At 38.3% G+C, this 19,294-nt stretch overlaps 2 protein-coding genes across 2 annotated transcripts; both read right to left on the reverse strand.

Annotated features, from left to right (window-relative positions):
• Window positions 1-9,824: 9,824 nt before the first annotated feature.
• Window positions 9,825-16,334, reverse strand: LOC145310480 (uncharacterized). Its single transcript, XM_080150431.1, has 2 exons — window positions 16,245-16,334; window positions 9,825-10,979 (listed from the first exon to the last, which is right to left on the reverse strand). The coding sequence occupies exon 2, from the start codon at window positions 10,953-10,955 to the stop codon at window positions 10,119-10,121; it is 837 nt and encodes a 278-aa protein (XP_080006557.1). The 5' UTR covers window positions 10,956-10,979; window positions 16,245-16,334; the 3' UTR covers window positions 9,825-10,118.
• A 458-nt stretch (window positions 16,335-16,792) lies between these two features.
• On the reverse strand, window positions 16,793-19,294 carry LOC145310469 (uncharacterized). Its single transcript, XM_080150419.1, has 2 exons — window positions 18,426-19,294; window positions 16,793-16,797 (listed from the first exon to the last, which is right to left on the reverse strand). Exons 1-2 carry the CDS (start codon window positions 19,276-19,278, stop codon window positions 16,793-16,795), a joined length of 858 nt encoding a protein of 285 aa, XP_080006545.1. The 5' UTR covers window positions 19,279-19,294.

Genomic DNA, 19,294 nt, shown 5'->3' on the forward strand with positions numbered 1-19,294 from the left:
ATTTAAGCAACTTTGGAACAACTTTATGTACAATTTTTTATGGGTATTTATAGATAAATTAATGATCTATTTGTTAAGTTTCTACATTCTAAAAGAGTTATTATTTTGTCCTTCTGATTTCAAAGCTTCGCTTTTATGGATGTTGACATCCTTGTTTTAACAATAAATGGCCTTCCCTGCCTGTTAGAATGTTCAATTTTTTTCTTATCTTTATTTTGTAACTTAGCATTTAAAAAACAAATATTCTGCCACGTTTTTTTGCCGGATGCATAATTTTTATCAATGTTTTCAAAAACAAAAAAATCAATGCTACGTGTCTAAAACCTGAACTTTATTGTGCTCACTTTATTTGTAATAAATAATAATAATTTCTTATAAAACGTATTTAGAAATGCCAACGAATAATGTACAGTGTACATAAAGATAACAGTAAGGTATTTCGTGTCCAAAACATGAATTGATATATTATTACATGGATATCGCACCAGATTTTCATGTACTTTGATAAAGCAATCACAGTCCGTTCGAAGGGTGATCTGACTTTTTTTGTGTCAGAACCTGAATTGGGACAAAGTGCATTTCATTGCCCTAGGTTAGGTAACTTCTAAAAATTTTTCATGAAATATTAGCTACTATTGGGTTCATTTTTGGATACTTACTCAGCTACCATTGGAAAAATATATGGACATTTAACTACCATTAGGGAAAAAAAGTTTTAAAACTTTATTTTGGATTTTACATAATTAATTTAAATTTGTAGCGCAGCATTCATAAAAATGAAATAATGAAAAATTAGCAGTTAATGTCAATAAATCATTCTTTATCATAATTTATCTATTTGGTGATTAAATTATGAATACTTGCGCTAAATAGTATCTAATTTTGTGCTGTGCCTTTTAGGATGTTGTTATCCTAGTTTGTTAGAAAGAAATCTTTAAATTTATTTATTTTATAGATTAAAGCTAGGGCAGTAGCTATTGACAGCTAATAGTTAGTTATTGCATCGTATTATAGACAGCTCTCCACGGATATCAAAATTTAAAAAAAATATATTATTAAAACTAGTTTTGTTAGCCCCGAGGGGCCGAATAACCAGGATAACAAAATAGGTATTAATTTTACAATTTTTTAATATTCGAATTGACATTTGTCTACAATACGATGCCATACTTGATCAGTATCAGTATGGCTGAGGACTGGTTCTAATCCAGCGGATATTAATAACAATACTGATAAACAATAACAAAAAAAACAGTCAAAACCTACTTCAATTCTTTTATTTGTACATTCTTTTTTTTTAATCATTTGTAAGGATGCGTTTTATTTTCTTTTTAAAACTAGGGGCTTTAGCCCGCCCAAGTACTTTGTTTTAGGTAACCCCAACATTATGGAGTAGCTTCTAATTATCCTATTATATAAAGTATGTTTTTGGTCTACCATGAAGGATCTCGCTAACCGCTGAACCGATATAATTTTCCTTTACAGTAAAGCTGCTTATAGGTCCTGGGAAGGTTTTAAACTATTTTTTGAGAGGGTGTCTTCACCCCCCCTCCTCCCAAAAAATTATTTGAACTCTTTTGAGGTCGACTTTCCCCCCTCCTACCAGTGCCCTTAGATGCCTCTAGGGGCGTAGCCGCTAGTAATTATTATGACAGTAAAATGGATTAAAAATATAACTGACCGTTAGACGTCAATCTAGGGCACGTTAAAAAGTGTTCACTTCTTAAGTAAATAGATCATAGGAAAACAATAAAGTTTATATGTAGCGAAGCTACTCTATAATTCATGTTATATGTCCGTCAGTCAGTACATAACGTTATGGGGGAAATGAATTTTCTCGGCAATATTTAAGATAGACATAGACTTCAATGGCATATGTGCTTCTAGAATACATTGTCTGTCGTCCATGCTTCAAAAGACAAAAAAACTTCTTTATTCATTTTTACGTATTTTCCTTTTTCCTTTTCTTTGTAAAGACAACTGAATGTCTGCTATATATGCATAACTCGCTTTGTCCGTTTGTTCATTCCATAAATATTTGGTGCTTCGCTACTTATGGATGTTGTCATTCAATTGTTTAAGATATCAAGGATTGACGTCAATGAAGGGCAGGTTAAAAAGTGTCAATAAAGAAAAAAAAGTTTATCTTAATCACAAAAAACAAGCGTGATTTTTAAAAACAAACATTTTCAGGATCGTAGCTATTCTTTATAACAAGAGTTTGTCAGATCGTCATATTGGTCTTGACCAGGTTAATGCTCCTTTAAGCGCGTATTTCCAGGAATTTTAAGGCATAAGACAATGGACGATAAATTGATAACGTTTTCTTATTGGGTTGCATAACAACTTTGGGGGACTTTTAAATTTTGATTGGTTGATTTATTAAGTTGAGTGTTCAAACATTTCAACTATTTTCACTAGTTTTAATCTACAGAAGGGGTAATTATGAGTATCATCACTTGGGATCAATTTATCGGCCATTGTCTTATCCCTTTAGATCCCTGCTTTTTCTTTCCAAAGAACCAGGTTGTTGTAGCACCCAACAGACAACCAACATTGCACGTCCTTTGTCTCGAAGTCCCATAAAGTTGCTCCTGTTTTGATCCAAGGTATTTTCCTTACACTAACTATTAATGTCATGCACCTGGAATTTTTCACGTCTTTAGTTATGACGGGGTGTTAAGTTTTAAAATCATTAGATGATTTTAAAAAATAAAGCTGGGAAACATATACCCAATCCATAACATGGCCTATTTCAATAGTAGCTACGCTCCTTATAAAAATGAAAAGTTTAACACTTACCTAAACTAGGGATAACAGCAAGACCAAGTTATTCCTTAGGAACAAAGCTGATCTACAAATTAAATGATATATTGATGGTTTTTAAACTTTAAAACTAATAAATTGACATGCTCTACTGCTCATGGACAAACTCTAATCGGAGATGGGGGGTGGGGGGGGGTGGGGTGATAAGTTTTTTCATGTGTTTGTTTAAAGTTTGGATGGGTTATATTAGGTAGTCCTACAAGGTTAGAGTGCCGCAATGGCTATGCAAGAAAAACTATCCACCAATTATTTCAACATTATTTTTAAAAAAAGTGTTTTTTTTTTGTGCTTTGCTAGCCACTTTGAGGGGAACTGCCAAAAATAATATTTACTTGTCTGTCTGTAATGTGAAAAAAAAAACAATTGTTTCCCGGCTTCAACAATGATATCAAAACTTTCTTTATCATTTAAGGATGTTGTCATTCTTGTTATAGTTATTTGTTATAATGTTATGTAAACGTTTTAATACCTTTTTAAACAACGAAATATGCTATAGGTTATCACAGCAGTAAAGAAACAACTAAAATATGCATATTCCTTCCTTATCTTTTACTTTAATTTTTAATAGGACGTGGCAGTTATCCCAGGGATCTAAAGGGATAAGACAATGCCTGACTAATTGCTACATATCATCTATGTTAATACACAAAATTACTCCTTTTGTAGACTAAAATTAGAGGTTGAAACATAAGGACACTCAATTTAATAAAAAAAACAATCAAAATTTACTAACAGTCCCCAAAGTTGTTAAACTAACTAATAAGAAAAAGTTATTTTAAATTTTTTTGGGACTTTTAATGAATTAAACAGCCCATTGTCCCATTTCTATCTGGCAGAGCCTTGTTTTTTATTGACAAAAATCCAGGACAGGGATATAATACCTGTAGATAAACTATTTAACCCCAAGCTTTATACTCTGTGTTGATAGGGATTACAGCAATTTATTTTGAAAAAAGGCTGAGGGGTTCTTTGTTCGATAAGGCACATTGAGGGAAACAACCTGTCAAACAAATAGTCAGAATTATTTATGGAGAAGAACTTTGAAAAAAATCACAACAACATAAGCCCTTCATCTTTGAAGTTAAAAAAGCATTTTTAAATAGAAATAATATTCAGTTCATTGCGCTTTGAAAAAAGAACAAACAAAAGTAAGAAATAGGGTTTATACACATTAGTTTGAAGAAATTTAGGTTAGGTTTAAAAACAATCTAATTGTATATGATTTAATTCAAATAAAATTTCTGAAGAACTATCTATGTTCCTTATTTTAAACATGTCCATAAGTAGCGCAGCTATAAAAGTTAACAAAGTTTAGTTGCAATATAAAGTTTTATGTTATTGGCAATGTGTAAGAGAGATAGATAGAGAGAGAGAGAGAGAGAGAGAGAGAGAGAGAGAGAGAAAGAGAGAGAGAGAGAGAGAAGGTCAAAGAGTAATAGAGATAAAGAAAGAAGGAGAGAGAGCGAGAAACAGATAAAGCAAGAAAGGAAAGAGAGAGAGAGAGAGAGAGAGAAAGGGAGAGTCAAAGAGTGATAGGGATAAAGAAAGAAGGAGAGAGACCGAGAAACAGATAAAGCAAGAAAGGAGAGAGAGAGAGAGAGAGAGAGAGAGAGAGAGAGAGAGAGAGAGAGAGAGAGAGAGAGAGAGAGAGGGAGAGTCAAAGAGTAATAAGGATAAAGAAAGAAGGAGAGAGAGCGAGAAACAGATAAAGCAAGAAAGAGAGAGAGAGAGAGAGAGAGAAGGTCAAAGAGTAATAGGGATAAAGAAAGAAGGAGAGAGAGCGAGAAACAGATAAAGCAAGAAAGAGAGAGAGAGAGAGAGAGAGAGAGAGAGAAGGTCAAAGAGTGATAGGGATCAAGAAAGAAGGAGAGAGAGCGAGAAACAGATAAAGCAAGAAAGAGAGAGAGAGAGAGAAAGATACAAGTATATAAAACTAAAGAGTAGCTGTACAATAAAAAAAAATCAGCTTATTTGCTTAAATAAAGATAAGACAAAACAGAAATTTAACAATTAAGGACATTTTCCTCCGGATTTGATACATATCCGCTGGATAGAAATTAGTTCTGCAGCGTAATTTTCCTCCGGATTTTATTCATACCCGCTGGATAGAAACCGGTTCTGCACTTTAACTTTCCTCCGGATTTTATTTATATAAGCTGGATAGAAACTAGTTCTGCACTGTAACTTTCCTCCTAATTTTATTCATATCCGCTGGATAGAAACCAGTTCTGCACTTTAACTTTCCTCCGGATTTTATTCATATCCGCTGGATAGAAACCGGTTCTGCACTTTAACTTTCCTCCGGTTTGATTCATATCTGCTGGATAGAAACCAGTTCTGTACTGTAACTTACTCCGGATTTGATTCATATCCGCTGGATAGAAACCAGTTCTGCACTGTAACTTTCCTCCAGGTTTTATTCATATCCGCTGGATAGAAACCGGTTCTGCACTTTAACTTTCCTCCGGATTTGATTCATATCTGCTGGATAGAAACCAGTTCTGTACTGTAACTTACTCCGGATTTGATTCATATCCGCTGGATAGAAACCAGTTCTGCACTGTAACTTTCCTCCGGGTTTTATTCATATCCGCTGGATAGAAACCGGTTCTGCACTGTAACTTTCCTCCGGATTTTATTCATATCCGCTGGATAGAAACCAGTTCTGCACAGCTATGAACAAACAAGTTGTTTGTTAAAGATATTGTCCACAGATACGTTGACTAAACAATGGAATTATTCCCTTACATTATTTTCGCATCCACGGTCAAATGACTACGAAACTTGTCTGAAAGCTTGTCTGATTAAAATGTATTTAGAACGTGCATAATTTTGTCGATTTCGCACAAAGTACCTTATTGAGCACATATAGTAATACTTGCAGCAGGCTGAAATAATGATACTTCCACCCCCATTGCCTTATCCCCTCTTCTCCTGCTGGATGACCAATGATTTTTTTCTTTTATACTTTCGTTATTAAGGGGCGTCATTATGATCTGTATATTATATAGTAACATTATGTTAGTTTGTCTGTTTGTACCGAAGGATCTTGCTTAACCACTGGACCGATATGGACCTCCTTTACAAAAAGCTTCTCAAAAGTCCCGGAAAGGTTAATAATCATCACCACCCGAAGAGAAATAGCCCCTGCCCACGTCGTGTTACCCGCCCCCGGACTCCCCCCTTCATCAACCCCCACCCCCGGAACCCCCCATCATCATCCCCCCCTCACCCCCAACCCCCCAACACTACTGATCAACATAATAATACTGGCTCCAACATAAAAGTGCTACAATACAACATCAATGGAATAAACAACAAGATTGATGAACTTCTTCATTATATGGAGAAGAGAAAAATCCATATTGCTGCGCTACAAGAAACAAAGCTCACTGGTAAGTCAAAAATGAAGAAAACACCTAATTACACACTCATTCGGAAGGACAGAGGTACCAACAAAGGAGGTGGACTGGCATTCTTAATACACAAGGATATCAGTTTCAATTTAGTACCTACACCACATAGCCACGAACAAGATGTACACTTGGAATCCTTAACCATCAACATACCAAGTAAAGATAACAACAACCTATATCTACGAAACATCTATATTCCACCACAAAGTAGCTGCCAACAACAATATAATCCTCCTTTCAACCACCTTTTTGAAGATCTCGGACCATCATCACTTATACTTGGAGATTTCAACGCTCATCATGAGCTATGGCACACAGAAGCTACTACAGATACCAGAGGAAGGCTCCTTGTTGACTCATTATCTAGCCTAGATTATGGCGTCATCAATGAAGACATCCCCACCAGAGTCCACAACAATTCATCTACATCTCCGGATATCAGCATAGCATCCTCCAATCTCATTCCAACAACCAACTGGAAAACTGAGACTAAAATGAGTTCAGATCATCTTCCAATATTAATCACTTTGACAGCAGAACTGATTAAAACCAACACCAAACACTTTACTTACATCAATTTTAATAAAGCTGACTGGCCCAAGTTCAAGGACTATACTGAAAATATTTTCTCAAAAGCCAAGAAGGTCACAAACATCCACGCAGCTGAAAAATTCTTTCGTAAAACAGTGCAAGAAGCGGCCAGAAAATTTATCCCAGCCGGAAGAATACCTAAGACCTTCAATGCCCTCCCATCAGAAGCTGCCAGATTAATTGACGAACGAGACAATATTAGAGCTAATAACCCTGCTGACGACAGAATTTCAGACCTGAATAAAAACATCAACACACTTATAAATAACTACAGGAAAGATAAATGGAATGAACACCTTACCAACTGTCCAGCAGGTTCAAAGAAACTATGGAAAACCATTAAAAACCTGAATGACCAACCTATCCAGCCTGATAACCATGGTATTAGTTTCAGCAACAAGACTACCAATGATCCTAAAGAAATGGCTAATCATTTTAATAAGCAATATACACCTCCATCAGATACTAAACCAGATAAGGCTCTACGTAACACCCTCAGAAACATGAAAAGAACACCCAGAGATCCAAAAATTCTTTTCACAACAACTCAAACAGCCGCTGCTATTAAAAAAGCCAAAAACTCCAAAGCACTGGGCCCTGATGGTTTATCACCCATCATGCTTAAAAATTTGGGTCCTTATGGAATCAAATTTATGACCATCATGTTCAACAAATGCATAGCTACATCTACCATACCCAGTATTTGGAAAATAGCCAAAATTATACCCCTACTGAAACCAGGTAAACCAATTGACCAAGGAACCAGCTACCGCCCAGTATCTCTACTCTCGCCAGCTGCCAAAACCATCGAATCCCTTCTACTTCCTTATGTCACGGCTGCCATAAGCCTGGCCGACCATCAACATGGTTTCAGAAAGGGAAGATCAACGACTACAGCACTTCAAAGCATAATAGATCACATAAACAAGGGACTGAACAGGAAAAAACCAGTACATCGGACAGTCTCAGTGGCCATAGATTTGTCAAAAGCCTTTGACACAGTTAACCATCACCTACTTCTGAATGATATTAACAACCTTCCACTAAACGACCATATAAAGCGATTCCTGTGTGCTTACCTGAGAGGACGACAGACCTTTGTGGTCTTCAGAAATTCAAAATCTACCTACAGAAAGGAAAACAGGGCGTACCCCAAGGGGGTGTGCTATCTCCCATCCTTTTCAACCTGTACATGGCATCCATGCCCAGCCCTCCAGGTAGTATTAAACTTGTCTCCTATGCAGATGACGGAAACCTGTTAAATTCTGGACCTAAGATTGAGCCACTTGTTGAAGAATTAAATTCTTACCTGTCCATCCTAAACACTTGGTTCAAAAGCAGAAATTTGTTTATTTCACCATCAAAATCCTCCACCACACTTTTTACTACAGCCTCGAGTGAAGTCAGTACCACCCTGGACATAATTATTGATGGTGAAAGTGTACCAACAGTCAAAAAACCTAAGATCTTAGGAGTAACCTTTGACAATCTACTTTCCTTCAGGCAACATGCTACAGACCTGAAAACAAAACTTCAGGCAAAGAACAATGTTCTTAAAGCTCTTGCTGGCTCCGCCTGGGGGAAAGAAAAAGAAGTTCTTGTCACTACATACAAAGCCATTGGTCAGTCAGTATTAAATTATTGCTGCCCCATCTGGACACCTTCCCTAAGTGCCACCTCATGGAAGGATCTCCAGACAGCTCAAAATGCCGCCCTCCGTGTTGCTACTGGCTGTCATCTAATGACAGACATAGACCACCTTCATCACGAGACCAAAATAATGCGAGTAAAGCCACACTGTGAGATGCTTAGTCAGCAATTTTTACTGTCTACACAGCAACCCAGCCACCCCAACAGAATAAACCTATCTGACCCCCCACCCCCCCGCCAAATGAAAAATACACTGTCTTCAAAATTTGGCGAGAAAATCCAACAGATATCATATCCTGAATTGCCTCCTGATATCTACAAAAAACAGCTGAAGAATATCCATACCAGTTGCGTCCGAGAAGAAATAACCAGCATGGCAAACAATAAGGTCCTAAATGCCACCCCCCCAAAGATCTCAGACTCTGAAAAGGCCCTACCCAGAGAAACAAGATCCACACTTGCCCAACTTAGATCTGGCTACAGTAATTATTTAAATAGTTACAAGGCCCGTATTAGCCAGAATCAACCTACACCAATACAAGATATTTGTCCTCACTGCAATGACGCATCACACACCACTAAGCACCTTTTCAACTGTCGAGGCAATCCCACAACACTAAATGTCAGAGACCTCTGGTCTAAACCCTTGGAAGCAGCCAGGTTTTTAAACCTGGTCCGAAGTGATGATGATCCAGGTTGAGATGACGAGGGCTAAACAAACAAACAAACCCTGGAAACAAATATTTTACCCAAAAAAATTTTCTTTTAAGAAGGGCGTCGTTATGATCTTTATATTATCTAGCAACATATTATGTAGTTTTGTACCGAAAATTCTCAAGAACTGCTAGAACAATATGGCTCTCCTTTATACAGTGATAGTTTTTAATAGTTTCAATATCACTTAACCCACCAAAAATTATTATTTGAAATAAGCTCCTTAGAGACTTCTAGTGGCGTAGCCGCTAGCATTGTACATATATAAACGTGATGCAAAACTGCGTATATATATTATATAAGATTCTGTTTAAGAACTTATCAAACTCTGTTGTATAAAAAGTGGTTGTCAAAAAAAGGTAAAATCAGTATTTTATAATGGTCGTACGGACTTTCTTTTAACGATTATGAAGTTGCTATGCTTTTAAAATCGTACCAAACAGGATTCATTACCCAAAGTTTAGAATCGACAAGACAATTCTAAAAAGCCTAATTATTGAAAAGAGCTAACCATGACGTGCGTACAGACGTACATAACCTAGTTATATAGAAAAGCTTGAAAAGAAAAAAATTGTTTAGTTAATTTTACAATATTTATTCTACATCATAGAACATGTTGTCAAAATAATTCAAAACATTTGGCATTATCAATACATATTTTACATTATATGAAATAATAGGATGTCTTTCTTTAAGTATGTATGCTTGGTCAAAACTATCTCATAAACGGTTAGATAAAAAGTTCACTAATTTAAGAAGTTTGGTATTAAATTGAGAAAAATGTCTTTAAGCAAGAGGCGATGTATTTAGTTATATGATAAAGTAGAGATGTTACGGATATTTTTATTAATTGGATAATAAATTATGTTGTAGGTATTGGATATTGATTAAATTATTTACAACACTCTCATTCATTTACATTTAAATAGAGAGAGGATCAATATTGTCAGCTCTCATCTGGATAGAGAGAGGATCCTCTTCAGATATTTCTTCTTCTTTAATTTCTTCCTTGATATAAACTTCTTCACATTCAATGATACTAATAGATACAGAAGTTGGAACTGTATCATTATGGCTATTCATCATTACTAAATGTTTGACAGATTTTTTGTGTTTTGATAAATCTGAACTAGAGACATAATGTTTGGCACATAGTTTACATGAGTATGGCTTTTCACCTGTATGAATCCTTTTGTGGGAAGTCAAGTGACTACTAGTTGAAAATGTCTTTTCACATTGATCACAAGAGTATGGTTTCTCACCTGTATGGATTCTTTTGTGTTCAGTCAAGTGACTACCAGTTCTAAATGTCTTTTCACATTGATCACATGAATATGGTTTGTCACCTGTGTGAATCCTTTTGTGGAAAGTCAAGTAACTACTAGTTGAAAATGTCTTTTCACATTGATCACAAGAGTATGGTTTCTCACCTGTATGGATTCTTTTGTGTTCAGTCAAGTGACTACCAGTTGTATATTTCTTTTCACATTGATCACACGAGTATGGCTTTTCGCCAGTATGGATATTTTTGTGTCTAGTCAAGTTATTACTAGTTGTAAATGTCTTTTCACATTGATCACATGAGTATGGCTTCTCTCCTGTATGGATCATTTTGTGTATAGAAAGTTTATCTTTCCGTGCAAATGCTTTTCCACATTGATAACAATAGAATGGCTTCTCACCCGTATGTACCCTCATATGAACAACCAAAGAAGATTTCTTTGTAAAATTCTTTTTACAAATATGACAGGTATTCATGCTGATATATCCTCTCTCAATCTTCTAAAATATATTTTTCTTATTAATAAAAACACAAAATATTGTTTTTTCAAATAATCACAACATTCAGGTTAAAACTGAAACAAGTATAACAACTTCCATAGAAGCAAAGCAAGAAAAATTGTAAAAGTCATATCATTATCCAAGTTGTTGTCAATAAATAACTTTTGAGAACAAACGACCTTTCTAGCAACACTTTTACAGATCATTTACTCATTGTTAAAGGAACCATCAGAACAATTCTGACATGCATAAATTCACGATAAGAGCTAGTGTTATGTACGTATATACAGACAAATATAAGAAAGCTTCATTTTAAAAATTGTACTAGAAAAGTAATAAACAACATTAATAAAAGCGAAACTGTCAAAGATGGAATAACAGCATTTATATTGTGTACAGAGGGTCATATGGTTTTATAACCCAACCATCCCCCCCTCCTCTCCCCAGATTTATTATTTATAATCATTTTTTATAATATTTAGCAACTCCTCCTACTTTATTTGTTCTAAATCATTGAAAAATGGGCGGAGTTAGAATTCAATCTTTGAGGCAGGGGAGTAAAATGAGGGATTTTAAAGTCTGAGGTAAGCACCCCTTTACCCCAATCCCAGGACGTATATGAGTAATATAAATATAAATAATAAGGTCCGAGGGTGCAAGCTTTTCCGCAGTGGACCTATCCGGGGAGGAGGAGAAGAAGATGTACACCCCCGGGCAAACCTGCACCAAACCACCTGTTCTGACAGCCATGTCTCCCGTCCGGGTTTCCCCCACGGGGCTGGCCTAAAGGGCTTTTAAGTCAGCCCCTGTCAGCTCTGGAGGCCTTGGAGGCCTTTCAACTCCAACCCTCCATAACCACATCCAACATCACCCCCCCTCCTCCCCTCATCCTCTCTGGCGACATCCATCCAAATCCTGGTCCCAAATACCCTTGCTCTACCTGCTCCCGCAACATAACCCGCTCCTCTGGTGCCTTCCTCTGTAACTCCTGCCAACTTTGGGTTCATCCCAAATGTTCCCTCCTCTCATCCAAATCCGAATACAATTCTAACTGGTCCTGTCCACCCTGCATCTCTGCCTCCCCTACCCCCTTCTCACCCATTTCCCCCAACAATCAACACCCCCACCTAAATCCCGTGGCCCCAAATTTCCATGCCCTATCTGTTCCTTAGGTGTTACTAAATCCACTGGCTCCTTCCAATGTAACTCCTGCCTCCAATGGGTCCACCCCAAATGTTCCCTCCTTCCATCCTCCACCCACTACTCCCCCTTCTGGATATGCCCCTCCTGTTCCCCCCAAAATTCCCCCCCTCCCTCACCCTCCACACCCAACTCCCCGTCTCCCCCACCTTCCCCAACAGCACCTCCATCACCACCACACCCTCAATCACCCCCGCCCCCTCCTCCCCCCACCCCTGCCCCCCGCAAACCTCCTGGTAAACCTTTCATCCTCCAATTCAACTGTAATGGTCTCCTTACCACCCAAGATGAACTCCACAACCTTATTTCAACCCTTAACATCCCAATTACCTGCCTCCAAGAAACTAAACTCTCCTGCAAATCCAATCCTAAACCCCTCCCTGGCTATAACTTCATCAGGAAGGATCGACAAGACCGACCTGGTGGAGACATCCCCTTCACACACCTTAACCTCAACCACCTCTCCAATGGCCCCCTTGAGGTTGATGGCATCCAAATTTCCCGCAATGGCTCCCCTCTACCAATCATCAACCTTTACCTCCCCCCACACTCCTCCTGCCCCCCACAATACACCCCTGACTTTAACCTCCTTTTTGAAAATCCAAATGACCTTATCATAGTCGGTGACTTCAATGCCCACAACCCTGCCTGGAACTCCATTACCCTTGACCAATCTGCCATGAATCGTGGGGAGGCTCTGCTGGAAGCTCTCAATGAGAGCAGCCTTTGCCTCCTCAACGAGGATTCCCCTACCCGCCTTCCCCCCAATGGCCAACCTACCTCCCCTGACCTTTCCTTATGCTCTGCCCACCTTGCCCTTGATTTCTCCTGGCACACCCTTACCACCCTCCGTTCTGATCACCTTCCCATTCTCCTCTCCATTCCCAAAATCACCAGAACCCCCCGCCCTGTCAAAACCTTCCACAACTTCCATAAAGCAGACTGGGACACCTTTACCCTAGAAACTGAAACCCTTTTTGAAGACCTTCCTGACCCTTCCTCCTGCTCCCAAGGTGAAGCCACTTTCCGCCAAATCCTCCAAACTGCCTCCAAACACACTGTTCCTGCTGGCTTCATCAAAAATTCCAACCCTACCCTCCCTCAGTCTGCTAAACCCCTTATCCAGCAAAGAGACTCCTTAAGAGAAACCAACCCCCATGATCCTCAAATTCAAATCCTTAATGACCAAATCTCCTCAATAGTAAACCAACATTCCAACAAAAAATGGCAAGAAACCCTTTCCAAATCCGACCATAGAACAAATCCTTCCAAATTCTGGTCCCTCCTCAAGTCCCTTTCTGGCAAAAACAACTCCCCTCCCTCCAACCAACCCATTTCCTTCAACAACAACAAAGTCCACACCTCCCACCTCCACATTGCCGAATCCTTCACCAGTCAATTCACCTCTGTCTTCCGTCATACTTCCAACCCTTTCTCCAGAAAAATTATCCGTAAAATCCGCCGCCGCAACCACCTCAACAGAAACTTCCAACCTTTTACCCCTGCCCTTGTCCTTGAAGCAATTAAAAATTCCTCCAATTCCTCTGCACTTGGCCCCGACAACCTTAACATCCTTCACCTTAAACACCTTGGTCCAAATGGCATCTCCTACCTCACTAAACTTTTCAACCTCTCCATCTCCGCTGCCAACATCCCTGCCATTTGGAAACTATCCAAAATCATTGCCCTTCTCAAACCTGGTAAACCCCCTGACCTTTCCACCTCCTACCGCCCAATCTCCCTCCTCTGTCCTGCAGCAAAAGTCCTTGAACGCCTACTCCTCCCCTACCTTAAACAATCCCTCTCCACCCACCCCTCACAACACGGCTTTAAACCCCTCCACTCCACCACCTCCTCCCTCCTCAACCTTTCCACCACCATTGCCAATGGCTTCAATCAAAACCTCCCCCCCAGCCGCACAACTGTTGCCTCCATCGACCTTTCCAAAGCATTTGACTGCATTCCCATCCACCTCCTTCTCCAAAAAATCTCCTCCTCCAACCTTCATCCCAACATCATTAGATGGCTATCCTGCTACTTGCGTGGCAGGATGGCTTTCTGTTCCTATCAAAACACCAATGCCTCTCCTAAAATTGTCCACACTGGCGTCCCCCAAGGCTCTGTTATCTCCCCAGTCCTCTTCAACTTCTACATAGCAGATGCCCCCCACATTCCCCCTGCCCACACCTCCTCCTATGCCGACGACCTTAACTCCTTCCACTCCTCCCCTAACATCCCCCAGTCAGTTGAATCCATCAACTCCCACCTCTCCTCAATCGCTGACTGGGCCTCCACCAACGGCCTCTCCATAGCTCCCAACAAATCCACTGTCACCCTCTTCACTTCTGACCGCAAGCACCAATCCAACCTCCATCCTCAAGTCCAAATCAACGGCTCCACCCTTCCCCTTGAGAAAACCCCTAAAATCCTTGGAGTTACCTTTGACACCTTTTTCAATTTCAGTTCCCATGTCTCCACCATTTCCTCAAAAATTTCCTCCCGCCTTAGAATCCTCAAATGTCTGGCTGGCACCAAATGGGGCCACCAGAAGGAGACTCTCCTCACCACCTACAACACCCTCCTCCGCCCCATCACCACCTATGCCTGTCCTATTTGGTTCCCTAACACCTCCAAAAACAACATTGACAAACTCCAAGTCCTCCAAAACAAAGCCCTCCGCATCTGTACTGGTTCCACTAAAAAATCTCCCATCAGCCACCTCCACCAAGAAACCAAAATCCTACCAGTACAGAACCACCTTTCCCTTCTTTGTTCCCAATACCTGGCCTCCTCCCTCCGCCCCTCCCACCCATCCTTCCACAACGTCACAACCCCCCCTGGCCCTAGATCCAAAAAATCCACCCTTCAATCCATGTTCCTTCCTACTCTCCAACCTTTTCTTTCCCCCGACAACACCCTCCTTCCCACAAACTACAAATCCACAATCTCCAGACTCCACACCTCAGCTGTCACCCAAGCCATAAATTCTTACCCCCCTAATCCTGTCCTTAATCAAGCTCCCCCTGACATCAACCCCTCCGAAATCCAACTCCCCAGGCACTACAGAACCATCCTCTCCCAATTAAGATCCAACTATTGTCCTAAACTCCAAAGCTACCTCCATTCCATCAACGCTTCTCTTACCCCCAACTGCCCATCCTGTCCTGTTAATCCTACCCCAGAAACAGTCCAGCACCTCTTTTCATGCCCAAATAATCCTACAAATCTTAATCCTATGGACCTCTGGCAAAATCCCACCCATGTAGCTGCCTTCCTCTCCTCCCATCCAAGTTTCACCAGCCTTCCTCCCCTCCAACGCCCCCCTCCAGAGCCCCCACCATAAGCCCACGCCCCCCCCCCTCACCCCACTGATGACTACCCGGACCGGAAACTGACTATGAGCAGCCAAAACAACAACAACAAATATAAATAATACATTTACATAGAACTGGAAATAGATATATATAATTATTATTTATAAATTTATCTTCTAGAAATTTAATATAACCATTCCATTAATTTCAGACAGAGCATGAAAATTAACTAGTTGATGCTCATATTGGAAAGGGGAATTTTAAAAAAGTCTGGGTATAGTCCTTTCCACGACATCCCTCCATAAGGAGCGATTCTTCATATTTTTCACAGTAGCTTTTCTCCTATTTCTAGCCCCTGCGGGGGGCTCTAACCCTGCGGGGCCAATTACCTAACCCTGTGGGGCAATCACCTAACACAATATAACCTGACCTAACCTAAAATAACCTATAAAAAAGCCATTTTAAAAATACGAAGAATCGCTCCTTATGGAGGGATGTCGTGGAAAGGACTATACCCAAAAGGGGTATAGTCCTTTATCTTGAATAGCAGCCAAGCATTCAGATTTCCTCCATTACATTACTTTCAAACTGATAGAAGGATGAAAATACGCCAAAAATTTAATTATTGAGTAATTATCTTTGCATACTAAAAAGATCTAATTCTTTGGATAATCTGTATACGTCTATACTTATTTACAATTAACTAACCCTAAATATTTCTGTAGTAAATAACAAAAGAAACTGTAAATACCTTATGATATGAAGTAGATCTGTATTATGGATTTCTCTCTGTTCACTGTATATGTAAGTTGCTGACTGACAATGATACAATTATCATCCTAAATCATAAACAATAGTTAACTCTTGTTTTACAAATAAAACCTCACAAAATCTCCGCCCATTTACTTAAATATGAATGATGCTTAAGGTGGACTCCTCCCACTTTTATTTAAAACTGGACATGCAATTAGTTTTGTTAAAAGGTTGTAATGTATTTATTTAAAACAAAGATTCTAGTGGCAAATTATTATCTATCATGCATTATTTGATGATCTTGAATTTTTAAAATATAAATATGTTATTTTGTCAACATATAAAATCAATATAATTTAACGCCTCAAACAGAATAAATGTGAACTTAATACGGACAGACAGTCAAAATTGGATGAAGGCTTTGCACATAAATAAGATGAGAAATTAAAATACCTCTAATAAGTTTATTCCAAAATAAAAAATTTCTGTGCTGATTTCTCTCTGTTCACTGTGAATATTAGTTGCTAACTGACATTAACACAATTATCAACCTAAAATAAAAACAATATTTAACTCCTTTTTTATGAAAATAAAGATAAACAAAATCTCCGCCCATTTACTTGATAATGATGCTCAACGCGGACTCCTCCTACTAATACCTAATCAGAAATTTATTCTGGCGAAAATCATTTTTTATCTTTATGAAAAAAAAAGACATTAAATGAATATTTAAGTTGGGTTAGGTAATGTTAATTAGCCCCGCAGGATTAGGGCCTTCCGATTTATGGATGCTGTCATCCTTGAATTTATTCTACATTTAATTTAGGCCTTTTGTAGGATTAGGTCTTTTGTACCATATGGCCTTTTAAGTTCATTCCCCCTTACTTTGCTGCTCGAAAGGGAGCATTAGAATAGGTGGGTTAAGAGGGGGTCACAGATACACCAAGCCTTGAAGTTGGCACGGGGGCTTACGGCTTAGCAAAACATAAAGGTGAAGAACTCTTGTCTTTTCTTCCAAAATTTCTATCTTTTGTCTATGTCTTTTCTCCTCTACACCGAGATTAAAGAGTTTAATTGCCTATGATTAAAATTTCTAAATCTCATACAACTTTTTAACAATGAACAATCGTGAACAAGAACAAGGAGAAAGAGTCATCGCTGCACGTACCAGCAGCGCTGGCTCTCGAGGAGGAATCATATTTCTAGAACCTGAACCAGCCATGTAAATCCTTTTAAGTTGGACCCCTTAGAGAATAATGTGGAGCCTTAAGTATGAATAAAAATAAAGAACCTGTGCAGCATTCAGAAACAATATTGGTAGGAAACTTGTTTTCTGTATAACATTGCTATCTATACTTGGTGCATTTTTATGTATTATAAATATTTATCTGAAAATAATATATTTACATTTGATAAATATTCTATTCACACAGAAACCAATAAATTAATGATTGTCATTATGCTTAAAAATATCAAAATTATTCACAGAAAATTAAAGTAAATTAAATCATTGTAAAAAGTAAGTTGTAAGCTAAATAAAAAGAGAGATAGCATTAAACAAGAACATTCACATATCAATTGAAATAAAACAAAAACATGGATTTTTTTTGTCAAATAGTTAATTTGTCTTTGATTAGTGTTTGACATATGAATATAAAATATTTTTAGGTTAGTTAGTAAGAAATATTTAAATACCGCCGCTCCCGCTGTTCACCGCCATTTTCCGCCGCCGCAAAAAACCAACATGTTCTCAAATGATTACAAACATATAATTCGGCAAGAAATGTAAAAATAATGTGGCGGTGGCGGCTGAAAACGGCAGTGAACGGCGGCAAATCGCCGTTTTTAAGTTAATTTTTTTTTTAGTCCAATCGCAGTAAGTAACGAGTCACCACTCCCCCCCCCCCCCTTATTTGTATCCTATGACAATTAAATGTTTATATTTCTATTTTATGATGAACAATATCAATAGTATCAATTCTATCTTCATCATAATTTTGTTCTAAAGAAAGAGGATCTTCTATTTCTTGTTTAATATTTTCTTCAATATTGTCAGCTCTCATCTGGATAGAGAGAGGATCTTCATCAAATATTTCTTCTTCTTTAATTTCTTCCTTGATATAAACTTCTTCACATTCAATGAAACTAATAGATGAAGAAGGTTGAACTGTATTATTACAGCTTTTAATCATTTCTAAATGTCCAGGTGATTTTTTATGTCTTGATAAATCTGAACTAGAGACATAATGTTTGTCACAAAGTTTACATGAAAATGGCTTCTCACCAGAATGACTGCTTTTATGTCTAGTCAAATGACTGCTTCTGTTAAATGTCTTTTCACATTGATCACATGAGAATGGCTTCTCACCTGTATGAATTCTTTTATGTCTAGTCAAATCACTATTTTGAGAAAATGATTTTTCACATTGATCACATGAGTATGGCTTCTCACTAGTATGGTTCCTTTTGTGTATAGTCAAATTACTACTTTGTCGGAATATCTTTTCACATTGATCACATGAGTATGGCTTTTCTCCTTTATGGATTCTTTTGTGTTTAGTCAAGGTACCACCAGATGTAAAGGTCTTTTCACATTGATCACATGGGTATGGTTTCTCGCCTGTGTGGATCCTTTTATGGACTGTCAAATCACAATTTCGAAGAAATCTTTTTTCACATTGATCACATGAGTATGGTTTCTCACCAGTGTGAACTCCTTTATGGAGAGTTAATTCACCACTTTGATTGAATGTCTTTTCACATTGATCACAAGAGTATGGCTTCTCACCAGTATGAATTCTTTTATGCACAGTCAAATCACTAATCTGAGAAAATGACTTTTCACACTGACCACACGAGTATGGCTTCTCACCTGTATGGATCCTTTTGTGTCTAGTCAAATGACTTCTATCCTTAAAAGCTTTTTTACATAGATCACATGAGTATGGTTTCTCACCCGTATGTACCCTCATATGAACAACCAAAGCAGATTTCCGTGTAAAATTCTTTTTACAAATATCACAGGTATTCATGCTGGTCTATCCTCTC

The sequence above is a fragment of the Acartia tonsa genome, unplaced genomic scaffold, assembly GCF_053477335.1.
Source record: "Acartia tonsa isolate MP-2025a unplaced genomic scaffold, ASM5347733v1 sca1, whole genome shotgun sequence".
NCBI classification, from domain to species: Eukaryota; Metazoa; Arthropoda; class Copepoda; order Calanoida; family Acartiidae; genus Acartia; species Acartia tonsa.